Genomic DNA, 14,885 nt, shown 5'->3' with positions numbered 1-14,885 from the left:
ACGGTTTTGACACCGCGGCTCTGGCTGCCTCACTGGCGGGTATAAAAAGCGACCCGAACAATGTCCAGACAATTCCGGGCAAGTCCGAGGTTAGTAAGTAACACGATAGAAAACATCTACCAGACGTTGCCCTTGGTCTGGGGGCCCTTCTCCTTCTCGAGCTGCTTGAGGTTGATGCGCTTCCAGATGAGGATGCTAGCAACACAGAGGGGGACGAAGCAGGCACCGGCGATGACCATCTTGTGCTGGATGCTGCCGTAGGCGCCGACGATGGCGTCGCGGATGGGGTCGCCGTCGGCGTAGGAGAGCTGGACAGTGACATCGCCGAAGATGGTGGCGGTCTGGTTCTTGGCGTCCTCGGGGAGTCTGTTGTAGATCTCGGTGGGCATGATGTTGTTCCACATGGCACCGGCGACGGTGAAGCCGGTGGTGGAACCGACGGAGCCGAACAGGGAGAAGATGGCCATGGCAGAGGCAATCTCCTGGTGGGTGACAGCGGACATGACGGAGATCTGGGCGCAGGCGGCGAAGATACCGGTTCCGATACCGTTGAGGAGCTGGAGAACGACGAGGGTTCCGACGCTGGTGCTGGGAGTTCGGTAGGGGATCAGGAGAGCGGTACCCAGAAGCATGAAGGGAACACCAGCGAGGGCAGTGTACTTGAAATCTCCGGTCAGGCGAATGATGTATCCGAACAGAGGGCCGAAGAAGGAGGAGGCCAGGGAGAAGCAGTTAAGAATGTAACCGGCGTTGGTGATGCTCTGTCTGTGGACAACCAAGAGGTAAGACTGGTAGTAGGTATCCCAGCAGAAGATGGAAAGGAACATGAGGCCGTAGAGGAGACCAGCGCCAATGATGTTCCTGTTCCTCAGGTACTCCCAGGCGATGAAGCTCTTGGGGGTCAAGTACTTCTCCCAGACATAGAAGGCGGGGACGCAGAGGATTCCGAGAACCAGCATGGCGATGATGTGGGCAGACTTCCAGCCATGGGCGGCGTACGAGACGATGTTGAAGGGCAGCATGAAGAGGGAGAAGGCAGCGGTAAGCAGAATGATACCGACAACTGCGAATAGCCTGTTAGAGATCTCTGGGACATCCTGGAGATTTGTTAGGGATAAACTTACCATCGAACTGGACGAGGTAGTACAGGAAGCCCTGGAGGTAGGTGCGGTCGGACTTGATCTTCTGGAGCATACCAGCCTTCTCGGCCTTGCGCTGCATGAGGAACATGACGGCGGCGGCAGGGGCGCAGACACCGAGCATGATGATGGCGAAAGCACCGAAGGCCCAGCGGAAGTTAAGGTTGGTGTAGAACAGGTCGGCGATCTTAGGACCAGCGAAGACGACGATGACGTTGGGAGTGCCGTTGATGCCGAACATGATCATACGGTTCTTGAGGGAGGTCATATCGGCGACCATGACGTCGAGGACGAACAGCATACCAAAGTGACCGACGTAGTAGATGGTGTGGGCGGCGACGTAGGTCTCCATGTTCTGGCAGACGGCCTTCATCATGACACCGATGCAGGAGCAGAGAATCATGATCAGGAAAGCCTCTGTGCGACCCCAGATGTCCATGATCTTGGCGATGGTGACCTGACAACATCCCGACAGGATAGTGGCGAAAACACCGACGATGGAGAGAAGACCGTGCTTGTGGAATGACGAGGTGACGAAGGCGTTGAGGTTGCTCTGGATGGACTGCAGGAGCAAATCGGCGAAGGAGACGATGTAGATCCTTTGAGATAAGGTTAGTCGGCTGTCACCGTCGCCAAGCTGGCTGAGGTGGCAGGATGCGGGCGAGGACTCACAGGACAAACATGCTGATCAGGGTCTTCTTGGTCCAGACGGAGGTGATGGCACGGACGCGCTGGACACCACCCTGGAAGTTTTCGCTCTCAGCGTCGGAGTCGCCCTCCTTGTTGTTGTTGGGGTTGGCGTTGACCTCCTGGACGCCATTGTTGAAGTTGGCGGACTTCTCGATGTCGGAGCCGGTGTCCTGGCGCTGGGCGCCTGCCTCGATGGTGGTCGACATGGTTCTTGAGGGGATTGTCGGTCGCGGTGCGACTATGAACCACAGGACTCAACGGGTTGGCGTTGAGTTGGGTATTAAGGGGTTCTGGGCAAGAAGGAATGGGAAGTTGAAGGCTGAGCGTGCCTGTTGACCTTGCTTGAAGAACCAAGAAGAAGGGAGGGAAAATCCAGATCTCGAAAAGCGAGGGTTCTATCCGCTCTTCTATATTAGAAATGGGCCCTGCCAAGAGCCAGGTGAAAATCCAACCCAAGCCGATGTCGCCCAATCTTTACTTTATCAGATGATCAGATTAGATGCCAAGAGACGAATCAAAGTTCGAAGACCATCGGAGGTATGTTTGGGTTCGTGCTAGCGTAGTGGGATCTTCCAGGCCGGCGACAGCTCAGGTCGGAGGGCCGCGTACTTGGCTGGACCCTCCTCGCGCATGGAATGCCTAGCTAATAAACCAACCGTTCATACCCGAAATGTGAAAAGATCAGCCAATGCATCGGCTTATCCCTGGACAAAAAACTTCAGAAGAAAGTGGCGTGAAGGGATGAAGGAGCTCTGAGGGGGCACCAGCTCCATGTTGCCCTCTGGTCGGGCCGTCGACAGGTCGACGCGGTGGGGTTGGAGCGAGGATGGTGTCTGCCGGCCCCTGGTCACATCTCATCAAAGTCTGTTCATTGCTGGGTTTGACTTCTGCAGGTCGCTGCATTGCAACCCCCGAGACGCAGCTAGAGAGACACGGCTGAAGCTGGTCGACAGATACCCAGGTGAGGTTCACATGTTTTGTGAGCCAAGACTGCCAACGAGAACATCATCAGCATCAGTCCAGTCTGGTCATGTCTGTCCGTCGATGAACCCCAGAGAAGCTAGCGGGCAGAAGGGTTTTTTTTTCTCTCAACACTTGGCTGCAGGGAGTATCGCCGGTGCCATGGGTAGCTGGCAGGGAAATGTCTCCCACATACCCGTAAGCTAAGCAAAAACCCCCCACTCGAGCGGGTTTATTATCCATGAACAATCGTGTTCTGCAAGCCCACCGGCCAGTGCTGGTGACACCGACCAGGATCCTTGCAGAAATTAGCATGTCACCTCTCTGGCAACCAATCATGGCCGATACCCGCAAGCAGAAGTCAACGTTACCCATGCAGACCGGGACGCACATGGCGGCAAGTGGGAACGCAAAGAAGCTAAGAAGTGGTGGGAGGTCTCGCATTTTTGCCTCCCGGCCTGCCTCTGGTCTGGGTAAAGGATTGCCATCTGGACTGAGCTAGAGGCGAAACCAGGCCATGATGGACCATGCGCTGATCTGCTGGTGTCTTGATCCGGGTGCTTGGCTACCATTTGGATCGAGACGAACATTGGGGTTCCCGGGGCTTTATCAGGCCGCTTGAGCCATCCGATGGCCGTTGCTGGCGAGCTCGAAAGCCCGCGCTGGGGTGCTGGTGCTGGTCCAGAGGCACCCTCCGATCGAGGTTACCTTCTCCAACAAGCTGCTGTGCCACCCGCTTCCCGAGTCATAGAAGGCTGATGGTGGGCAGAGACGACGGCTGACGTGGCTCGTTGGTTGTGCTCTGGTGTGGCTACCTCCGCGTGAGTTATTTTGAAGCCTTCCTTCAATCTAACGATGCTTTTTTTATGTGTCAACGTCGTCGTTGGCGAAGTGCAAGTCGGAGGCCCCCACGATGGACTCCTATTATTTCACGGACGACGGACAACAAGCGACATTGAGTCCGTCGGCCGTCAATGCAAACACATAAAGCAAGGGGGGGACGACACCAACCAAGAGAAATATCAAGACGCTCACTGGCCGACGACAGGTCTGTCAGCTCAGGCTGTGCCTTCTAGGTGAGCGAGGTGGGTTCTGGACCAACTCTGCCCTGGTCAGCGAAACCAACCAACTCGTTGGTTACTTGAAGTGGAAAACAAACCCGACGGGGACAGTCTCCGTAAATCAATAGGCCGGACGAAAAGAGCTGCGCGTCGAGACACTTTCGACACCCTTGAAGAGAAAATCTCTTCGCCACAACCGCTCAACGCGACGGTCATCTCGAGCTTCACTGTGACTGGATCGGAGTTAACGAGAAGGGCCGTCGAAATATCGGTTTTACTGAGACATATTCCGAGGGCAAGTCCTCACGAGACCACTGAGTCAAGACCAACAAAGACCGCCAAAAGCCCACGAAATCCCACTCAGCGAGCTAGACTAAACAGCTGAAGGATTTCTTACGCACGAAAGCGCATGTTCGACGACGACACCAAGATATCTCATGCCGTATTGACCCTGTTCAACTCTGAAATCGCGACAGACCACAGAATTTTGCCCTCTTCGCAAAGCCTCTGCTGACCTGCCTCCAGGTAGCCAGACTGAGACCAACGGAAAGCTCCGGCCATTGCTCCGGCTAAAGCTCCCCTCTACGAACGCGCGATTTTACCAACGGCACGCCGATCGGTTTCGGCGCTCAACAGACGGGTACTCGGCAACGGCGCTTTTGACGCAGGAAAATCGCGGCATCTCGATTGGCAACGGAGCACAGTCGCCCCTTCAGCAGCAACGACTGAGTTGTGCATCGCGATATTGACACTTGCAGTGATTTTTGCTCTTCTTGGACAGAGGCGAAATTCGCAGCGCGATGTGGTGTCTTGCTTTTGGGGCCTACGAGAATGCGGGATCCGTACCAACGATATTCCTTTTCTCGTGACTTGTCTATCCGCCCGATCTAATTGCTGACACTGGGTCTTCTTCTTCTGAGACCGAGTGAGGCCCAGCAACTTGGGCAGCGAGACTAACAAAGCGTTCCGATGCTCTGAGACACAAGCACTCGACTTGTCAGGCCGCACACTTCCCATGTGCGTTGCATGAAGAACCGGGCCTTGCCACAACTGAGGCAGGCATGTAGTCTTTGTCGGCATTCTCCATGTTATGTTTGCCACGATCACGCCTCAGATGTCACTTGAAGACAACTGGAGTTTTCAGCTGTCGGTCCGTAGGTGCATTTTGCATTTACGCCTCTGAAGCGCGTCTGGCGGGCAAATCGGGGACCAACTGCCTAAAGGAGAAGTTTGATGAAGCCGCGTGCTCCAGTGCTGAGCGAAAACCTGCCAGTCTTGAAGTCGTAGCGATTAATTGGGCAGGACCGAGGCTCAAGCAAGTTGTTCGATGACACGGTATCATCACTTGGACCACGAAGCAAGGACTTCCCGCCTCCGAGATGCAGTGACGCGCAAGCCCATTTAATGCTGCTATATTGCAGCATCGTGATCATTTTTCTTGGTTTCTTTTTTTGACTTCAGCACAGATTTGAGTGCCGATCGGTTTTATGTAGTTACGTCGGTCATCGAGCAGTTGACCGAGCTGAACTGTGCACATTTGCAATTAAAATCATAAAACTATGACCAACGCCTCGTGAATATCGACTTTAACGAAAGAATAGGAACTGAATCTCTGTAATGACGCTGGTCTCCGGAAGACTTTGGTGTCATACAAGATAGTTCACATCCCACTTGAAACTGTATCTAGGATTGAACAGAAGTCACGATCACATTCATCTTCTGCGACCGAATCATCAAATGCACTCCCAGGAATCTGGAAACTCTCCCCTGAGAGACCCTTCGCATTGACCTCTCATCAAACTCTGCATCCATTCTGCTTCATGCTGTTGGAGCTGAACGATGTTGGATGAAAGGGGAATCTTGGCCGTGACAGGCCACATCCGATATCGGGACCAGAGAAGTCTCTGCATTCAAGCGCCTTGTACTAGCTGAAAGCGTTTGGCTAAGCTTCGTTCATCAGATGAAAATCTTGATGTAAATTCACCCCGCGATATGTCAATCTAGAGTGCAGACTGACTGTTGGAGGACCCTTGTGAACAGGTCAATATGACACGTAAATTGCCAAGGCGCTGACACTTCCTGGAGGAGCGCAAAAACACTTGTAATAGCACCTCGAAGTACATGACCAAGGCACGAGATATCCTTGGCTAAGCCACATGCGTGAGCACTTGCCCCCGAAAAAGGTAGTCCAAGACGTCTCAATTCTTTAGAGTGTGGCTAGTCAGTCACGTAGTCTTGGCAATGGAGAAAGATCTAATCACGATAATCAGTAAGTAGAGAACTGGACCTGCAGAGGGGGGGTCCTGTAGGGCTGCACAGAAGTCCCCAAAAATAACGAAGGCCGCGAGACAAAAAAGAAAAAGATGGGATGAATGCGGCGATTGTCATACCCACGGGCATCACCCACCGAAGCACCGTCTGCAGGTCCCGTTTATTACCAGGCATGCGGAATGAGGGGACGAGGAGCGCGGCCAGAGGAGCGACCACGCGGGTGAAGCGGAGCGCGGCTGTCACTCTGCGAGGAGACTGCGTTGCAGCGGATCCGGGCATAGGCGAGGGCGGACTCAGAGGCGAGAGTCTCCCAAGATGGCCGAGAACTTGGCCCGGGTTAAACCGGATTCGCGGTGGGGTTCTTCGGGGTTCATTCGGGAAGAAGACGAGAAGGCGTTGCCGATCAGGGTAAAGCCTGCTCCCGCTCGCTTGCATCCTTCGCCCTTCTTTTCCACTCTCTTTCTCTTCTTCGTGTCTCACTCCAATGCAACCGAATTTTAGTCATCGCGTCTCTTCACTTCGAGGTATCGGGATATCCATAAGCCGATGGTCAGCAAGTGGTCATCATTTGCTATCCCTATTTAGCAAAATTTTCAGAGGGTATTCCAGACGGTGCCGGCTTCTTGGCATGTAATTGTGGAAACTTACCCAATTAGGTCTCGCGATTTGTGCTTGCCGATGGACGAGATGCTGCAGGAATTTAGCTTCAAAAGATTCTCTAGTTCATGGAGAATCTCATTGAATTTATATCATTCCAGAAACCAAGACTCTTCATGTTCGTGTTACGCAAACTATCCACAACAGTGTTTTGCTTTTTTGTGACATCTCAGTCTTCGGGCAACTGTCGACGCCCCGGGCAAAGCCTGTGGCGCAGAAGCCTGTGGCAGTGTGAAAAACATGCAGGATATGCTCAGACCACGCAAATCAAGTCGCGTGCCACAGGTCTCCGGGATGATTAAGCTCAAAGGAAATTGCACGCTGAGCCTCAATCGGAAGAAATAGCCGGTATCTTGATAATCGGCAAGCCACTTCCAGGCGCGCTCGACGATGACTGGCCGAAAAGATCTTTCGGGTCTTCGGACTAGCTCCGCCGTCACATCATGAGGTTATTTCCTCCACGTCTCCTCGGCCCGGGTTGCATCAAGAATCATCCCGCGTGCCGTCTTGGCTCCCCAATTTAGCCTTACGAGGCCCTGCGTTTGTTCCGCCCGCGGGACGCGACGTTGCAGTTTTCGTGCTGTCGTGGGCGGAATTCCGGAGCACTGACTACGTTTAAGGAATGTGGTTGGCGACTCGCAGTCTTCCTCTCCTGATCGGTGTCCTTTTCCGTGTCGCCTCGACCGAAATGTCGACTCAGAACCCTCACGCTAAATACGGCCGGTCCCATAAGCTGACGCCAGTATCCGGTGCCGTGAACCCGGACGTTGTGGGTCTAATGAGGATTGGCGGCAACGCCGACTTACACGGGAGCGCGCCAGGATCATCGTGGGTTGGAGCTCGGGGTGGAATAAAAGTCTGATAATCGCCCATCTAATCTCATCTAATCTGTAGTCTGTCTCGACACCGTGCTTGGCATCCAGCATTCCCAAACCACCGACCATGGCAAGCCTCGAGGGGAACCGCAAGACGGTCAACGAGACCATCGTCGACGAGCCCGAGCCCGTGAGCCCGACGAACACCATTGAAGAGGTCAAGCGCTCTTCCGGTATGGCCCATGCTTCTCCCACATGCCAAGGATTGTTATCTAAAAGATCTTATCAGATGAATCTAGTGCCCCGAGCCAAGATGTTCTCTACGCGGCCGGCGTTGGCCTGAGACCCGACGACCCTTCCTTGCCATGCCTCACTCTCCGCATGTGGATTATCGGTATCGGCTTTTGTCTTTTGGGCAGCGGCGTCAACACTCTCTATACGTTCCGGTTCCCGTCGATTACCCTGTCACAGTCCGCCATCCAGTTCTTGGCATACCCGGTTGGAAAGGCTTGGGAGTTTGTGGTCCCGGATTGGGGTTTCAATGTCAGAGGCAACCGCTACACTCTCAACCCGGGACCATTCAACTACAAGGTTGGTCTGCTCATCACCTGATGTTTCACAAATGACACTAATACTAATCGAAACAACAGGAGAACATCCTCATCTATATTATGGCCAACCTCAGTTTCCTCACTCGACTTAGCGCGGACGTCTTGACCGAACAGCGAGTTTTCTACGGTTACGAAGCAGGGTGGGGTTTTGAGCTCACAGTAACTCTGGCCACGATCTTATTTGGATTCGCCCTGGCTGGACTGTGCCGCTCCTTGGTAGTTGAGCCTGTTGGCTTGCTGTGGCCTGGTGTTCTTGGCAACACTGCCTTGAATGCTGCGCTACACTCCAGCAAAGAGGAAGACGAGACAGAGTATGTTCTGTTTCTACAACTCTCAGACAACGTATCTAACGTTTATTCTTCAACAGGACCAAGTGGACAGCCTCGAGATACAAATTCTTCATGTTTGCCTTTGTCGCGTCTTTCTGCTGGTACTGGTTCCCCGACTTCATCTTTCCTGCATTGGGATACTTCACCTGGGTCTGCTGGATTGCCCCCAACAACGCCGTGGTAAACCAAGTCTTTGGAATGAAGAGCGGAATCGGTCTGCTACCTTTTACGTTCGATTGTAAGTTGGCAATCGGTGACAAGTAAGGTCATGCTGCTGACTCAATCCAGGGAGTCAAATTGCCTACATTGGGTCGCCACTGGTTGTGCCCACCTGGGCTATCCTGAACGTCCTTGCGTCCTTGGTCTTCTGGATATACATCATCTCACCAGCTCTCTACTACTCAAACACTTGGGAGTCAGCTTACTACCCCATCCAGAGCAACTCAATTTACGACAAGAACGGAAAGACCTACAATGTCTCCAGAGTCATCGACAAGAAACATGGCTTCACCTTCAACGACACCAAGTACGAAGCCTACTCTGACGTTAGTACACTCTTGACAACGCTTCTTAAATTGCGCCGCTAATCATCGTAACCACTCAGATTTACCTCCCGGTCACGTATGCCCTCAACACCTTCGGTCTGTGCTTCGCCACCATCGCTTCTCTCTTTGTCTGGCTGTTCCTCGAGAAACGCAGAAGCATCGCCGCAGCTTTCAGAGCTTCTCCACTGCCCGCCCTTTTCGGTCGCAAGACCGCGCCTCGAGAAAACCCTCAGCCTTTGTATGGGGCTGTGCCAATCTTCTGGTATTGGACGGTAGCTGCCCTCGCTCTTGGGTTTGGCATTTTCGCCTGCGAGTTCTATCCCGTTCAGCTGCGATGGTACGGAGTCATTCTGTCTTTCGTTGTCTCTGCGGTCTTCTTCATTCCCGTAAGTCCCACTCTCGTCACTACAGCATGGTCTCAGTGTTGACAGAAGTTTGCAGCTTGCCTGGGTCTATGCCACCACGAACATGAAGATCCAAATCGACATCTTTTGCCGAATCGTCGCTGGCTACATCTGGGAGGGCAAAGTGCTCGCTAACATCTGGTTCTTTAACTTGGGATACATCTCGGGTATCAAAGGGCTTGCGTTTGCTCAAGATCTCAAGCTCGGAATATACTGCAACGTAAGACCCCGCATCTTTTCATATCTCATCTAGCCCGGCTAACATTTGCGCAGATTCCACCAAGACAACTGTTCCTTGTTCAGGCAGTTGGCCTTGTCATCGGCAGTCTCGGTCAAGTCTCTGTCCTCAACTGGGCTCTCAACCACATCCCCGACATCTGCTCGACCACCGCACCCAACGGCTTCACCTGCCCCTTTTCTCGAACTCATTTTAACACCAGCATGGTGTGGGGCGCAGTCGGCCCTCGCCGTTTCTTCGCAGAGGGAGCCATGTACCGCAACCTCCTCTGGTTTTTCCTCGTCGGTGCGGTCTTGCCGGTGATTGTCTATGTTCTCCGAAAGAAGATCTTCCCGAACGCCACATGGCTCAAGAAGGTTCATGTGCCCTTGTTCCTCGGCGCACTCAACTACATCCCTCCGGCGTCGGGCACAAACTATGGCAGCTGGGCAATTGTGGGACTCCTGTTCGGGCTGCTCATCAAGAGAAGACAGAGAGATTGGTGGAGGCGGTACAACTTCGTGCTCAGTTCTGCGCTGGACTGCTCCGTTGCCATCGCTGGTATTGTTATCTTTTTTGCGTTGTTCTACACCGGGGCCTCGAAGAAGTTTAGCTGGTGGGGAACGGACGTCTACAAGGTATGATCCCGAATTCTTTCCAGGATCGAAATGCGGTATACTAACTATGTGTTGCAGAACACTTGCGACTGGAAGAGTTGTACCTACCTAGAGAGACCTACCACTAAATCTGCCTGAATGTGGCGAATGAAAGAATAGCTTTCAGCTCGGGCTTCCTCTTACTAAAGCGGATGCTGCCGAGTATTGTGTAAAAAGAGGATAGAGAATCCTATACCGCCATATGTCAAGTCTAGCAAAGTTAGATAGTCGATACCCATGTATTAATCTGAAGTAATCTGTCGCGATAAAATCGGGTGTAATATGCATTCTTCTGTACAAGTCCAGCGACCCGGCTCCAAGCATGCACGCACGAGAACACCGCAGGCATGCAGGCGAAATTGCCGTTCTGGCCATCAGTATCCCCCGAGAGCAACGTGGCAGTACTCAGCGGGAGTGCAGTGGGCATTCCAAGATAGGGCTCGGAGAATAAGGTCGCTTTTGGTCCTAACAAATGGGAAGCTATCCGCTTCACCAGGGGATACTACCAGGCGGTCGGGCTGCTACACGTCATGGTGGGGGCTTGGAGAGTTGAGGTGTTGATGGAGCTGGTATGCTAGATCGGTGTTTGTTTTGATAAGATATTTTTATTCTGATGCCACGTCAGCACTAGGGAAGCGACGGCAAACAAGGCAGCCTGACATCTTAAGCACCTGACGAACAAGAAGAGGGGTTTCCTGCGGCTACTAGGGTGGTTCTTGAGGGAGGGCGTCCAACTACTTACTGCAGTCTTCCTGCAAAAGGCTGATCATAACATCCTGTAGTCCAACAGCTCTCTCAATAGGGCATGAAGCAGACGAGACTTTAGAGAGCGGCAAAGCATTTGTTGAGCTACACAAGGTCTCTATCTCCAACACAGCGGTATGTTACAGAATCACAGGATCGCATACCGACACAGCCAAAACAAGAAGCAGGAAAAGCGGTCAAAACAGTACCACAAAGCCGCATCATTCTCTTCGTGGATAGCTCTCAAGGGAGGAACGGAGCTATGGAATATGGCTTTGCCATCTATCAAGACTCCAAACGCATAGCGCAAGGCTGTGAACGGCTCGGGTTAGGAGAGGTTGTCGACGCTGAAGTGGAGGAAGCAAGAGCAGGACTACACCAGGCTCTACGTAGTCACCAAAGCCAGCCAACTCACCTATGCACTGACAACAGCAACGTCAACGGCATCAGCATTCACTTACGTCGCGGCGTCATAAGGCCTATGTGTTTACCATAGTCTCTATAATATACCAGCAGCGCTAAGTAAAGCCCCCAAGAACCACCAAGCTCGGCACCTAATACGCCACATGTATTGGTTCGGCATCATCATTAAACACGGCCTAGATCCTTGGACTATCCGGCGCGTCGCTATCAGCATTCACTTGTTCACACCTTAGGTCATTAGGAACAAACGTACCTCATAACCGGGAGGGCACGGCGTGATGCAGTTCCAAAAGCCGTCACCGTACCCGTGACACTCGTACTCTCCGTCGTCATTTGCAGTTGTGATGGGCTTGCTGCAGGGCGGGAGGTCCATCTTGCCTTGGGCGTTACCCTTCCACCTCGCGCAGCCCATGCAGGCGCCATACTGTTTACCCGGGGCGGTGCACTGGCGCGCGCAGCGGCTGCTACAACCGGACACGTCGTCAACGCTGTAGTCTGCAAAGAGCCAGGCGAAGTCGCCGGGGGAGAGATTTCGGTTCGATGAGAAGCCTGGGGAGCAGGCTTGGGCGAGTGGTGCGCTTGCGCAGAGCACAGCGGCGGCGATGATTGCTGTAAGACGCATTTTTGTTGGTGCGTGTATCAGCCTGGGAGAGTCCGGGGGGTGGGGAGTGGATTCGGATTTTGAGAAGTCACGAGATTTGAGAGACTCTTGAATGTCGGAAGAGCAGGAATGCAAGAATATGTACACTACACCAAGTGCCAGCGGTGGTTGATACCGTTAGGAGTCATTTCCACGGAGTCCCGCTCATCTGACATTTTACAATATGAGAATCTCGGGGTTGGCTTGCCCTCTTGAATGGGTTTTGCGGATGCAGGCGGAGAAAGAGAAGACGTCGAGCAAAAAACTTTATCTCCTATCCCCACATTCTGAATTTGAGAGTCGAGGTCATTTAAATGTGATTAATCTCCCGGCCTCCTCGGCTTGGTTCTCAGAGACCAAGGTCCCAGTATCCTTGCCATGCCAGTGCCTCTTCCAGCTAATTAGCTTCTATTGACTTGCTCTGCCTGGAGGAAACCGTAGATTTTAGCATTACTTCGGACTTGCGAAGACTGTTGAGCTCCCTGGGACAGAGACCTCATCCTTTTCCCAGTTGCCACCTGATACAGAGCTAGTAAACGCCAAAGCTATCTAGAATATTGACAATCATAGCCAAAGCGTTCTTCATTCAAGTCGGCTTCGAGAGCACAGCAATGCATTGTATGACCGACCCTTTGCTATCTTGTATTTGGAGATGGTCTCATAGTGCTGTGATGTTGTGCTTCCCTAGCAAAATATTGTTATTTTATATGCCAGACCCGTGACAACGAGTCAGCATAAGCGCTCCTTCAAGTTTTGTTGGTCGAAAAGATGAGGGTTTGTGCTAACACCAAGCTTAGTACGATGTTTAATAAAGTATTGTCGACTAGGAATAATCCTGCTAAAGTATAAATATCATGGGATTGCATGCTAGGGTGTTGTTGGTATCGCAAGTCAGTCATGTCTTAACCATAGCCCCTTTTCTTGCGGCAACGCTATTAGGATCACTAGAACCAGTTAGGCGTAAGGAGGAAGTAATAAAGGAGTAGTGAGGTTATATATAAGGAGCAGGTTATATATATTATATAGGGAGGTAGATTTTAATAATCTATCTTTTAACCCCTAACTATAATTAGCTTCTATAAGCCTTTACCTTATATTATACACCTAATTAATAGTCTAAAATCTCTATTTATAAAAGGGACTAAGCTAAAAGCTTAAAATACTAACCTAAATATAATATACTAAAAAAGTATAATCTATATAATAACTTAGTAATAAGATATTACTACTATTAATTACTCTAAGCGTCTAAGATAAATAAAAATAATAAAACTTACTACCTCTATAATAAAAAATAAGTAACTAGTTAACTCTAAGGAGGATATAATAAAAATAAAGAAGTATTACTCCCCTTAAGTAGGAGTAATATAGTAAACCCCTATTAACTAAGTATACTTAAGCTTATAAATAACTAAATTACACTACTAGTAATTAATTATTTAAATTATATAAAAAAGAGTATATATTTAAAGAGGAGATCCTTATTACTATATATAAAGAATACTTATATAAGAAGTATACTAAATTAGAGCACCTCTAGAGCACCTCAGCTAGCCTAACACCTAGATTAAGCTATAGTAAGCTTACTTTAACTTAATCTAACGCTATACTTAATATTACTAAAGCTTTAATCCTTAGCTATAAAACTACTTTACCTAACTTTACTAAATCTAAAGCCTCTAAGTTATAAGAATAAAGCTAACCTTACTCTATAAATAAGCTATAAGCTATTAGCTTTATACTTACTAAACCTCAGCTTTAAAGCCTTAATACTATCTTTTAATAAGTTTTACTACTTATTTTATTATATTTAAAAAGGTTAATAAGAGATCTATAAAGCTTTCTATTTAATTATAGCTACTAATTTAGTTTATAGGTATACTAAATATATACTAATAGTAATAAAGTAGCATATATAGTAAGCTATATTTATAGCTATCCTAAGACCTTATAGATATATTATATCTATAACCTCTAAAAAGAGCTAAGCTTTTATATAAGCTAGATTACTTTTCTATAGCTTAAAACCTTTTTATATAATAATTTATCTAACTTTATAAGTTATAATATAGCTATTAGTATATATCTAAATAGTACCTCTTAAAAACTTAAAGAGTAAATTAATAAATTTATAAGTTATATTAATAACTTAGAGCTTAAATTAGACTACTACTTAATAAAGAAGTAGTATATTTTAATACTACTTAGTAAACTATAGCTATAACTATACTATACTATAACTTTATAAATAGTACTTCTATATATTTATAATAAGCTTATTTCCTTAGCATAATATATTAAGTAGTCTTTATTAATATTCTTTAACTAATAAGCTTCCCCTCTAAATAGCTTACTAAAAGGTATCTTACTAACTAAGTAGTAGCTAGCTAATAATACTACTACACCCCTCTAATAATATAAATCCCCTCTTAGAGATACTATTTATTATAATTATTATAAATCTAGCTATATAGTAAGAAACTACTTATACCTAAAGGTATAGCTTTAGTAGTACTATAACTATAGTAAGATAAGCTATTTAGCTAATATATATCTGAATATAGTATATAGAAAGTATAGCTAAAAAGGCTATAAAGTAGCTAATTACTCTATAAATAGTATAGCTTTAGAGTAGCTAAGCTTAGTAATAAACTCTAACGCTATACTTATTTATACTATAGATTTATAGTAATAAGGGTACTACTTAAATATCCTAACCTAAA

General features: G+C 49.2%; 3 protein-coding genes across 3 annotated transcripts; 1 reads left to right on the top strand and 2 right to left on the bottom strand.

Annotated features, from left to right (window-relative positions):
- Positions 1 to 116: 116 nt before the first annotated feature.
- MFS1-1-0 (MFS siderochrome iron transporter 1) lies at positions 117 to 2,035 on the bottom strand (the record flags this gene model as incomplete). The annotated part of the gene is made up of 3 exons (XM_036632131.1): positions 117 to 1,063; positions 1,125 to 1,738; positions 1,812 to 2,035. The coding sequence occupies 3 exons, from the start codon at positions 2,033 to 2,035 to the stop codon at positions 117 to 119; spliced, it is 1,785 nt and encodes a 594-aa protein (XP_036502091.1).
- A 5,685-nt stretch (positions 2,036 to 7,720) lies between these two features.
- On the top strand, positions 7,721 to 10,986 carry isp4-2 (Sexual differentiation process protein isp4; the record flags this gene model as incomplete). The annotated part of the gene is made up of 11 exons (XM_036632130.1): positions 7,721 to 7,826; positions 7,883 to 8,184; positions 8,244 to 8,515; positions 8,572 to 8,771; positions 8,822 to 9,078; positions 9,138 to 9,464; positions 9,520 to 9,702; positions 9,756 to 10,337; positions 10,395 to 10,416; positions 10,836 to 10,924; positions 10,981 to 10,986. 11 exons carry the CDS (start codon positions 7,721 to 7,723, stop codon positions 10,984 to 10,986), a joined length of 2,346 nt encoding a protein of 781 aa, XP_036502090.1.
- Positions 10,987 to 11,687: 701 nt separating this feature from the next.
- Positions 11,688 to 12,144, bottom strand: CGCS363_v000280 (uncharacterized protein; the record flags this gene model as incomplete). The annotated part of the gene is made up of 2 exons (XM_036632129.1): positions 11,688 to 11,711; positions 11,776 to 12,144. 2 exons carry the CDS (start codon positions 12,142 to 12,144, stop codon positions 11,688 to 11,690), a joined length of 393 nt encoding a protein of 130 aa, XP_036502089.1.
- Between the last annotated feature and the right edge of the window lie 2,741 nt (positions 12,145 to 14,885).

This window comes from Colletotrichum siamense, assembly GCF_013390195.1.
Source record: "Colletotrichum siamense strain Cg363 chromosome Unknown KSG_Cg363_contig01, whole genome shotgun sequence".
In the NCBI taxonomy this organism is placed as follows: domain Eukaryota; kingdom Fungi; phylum Ascomycota; class Sordariomycetes; order Glomerellales; family Glomerellaceae; genus Colletotrichum; species Colletotrichum siamense.
Note: the sequence above shows the minus strand (reverse complement) of the source record. Positions and strands in the feature narration are given on the sequence as shown.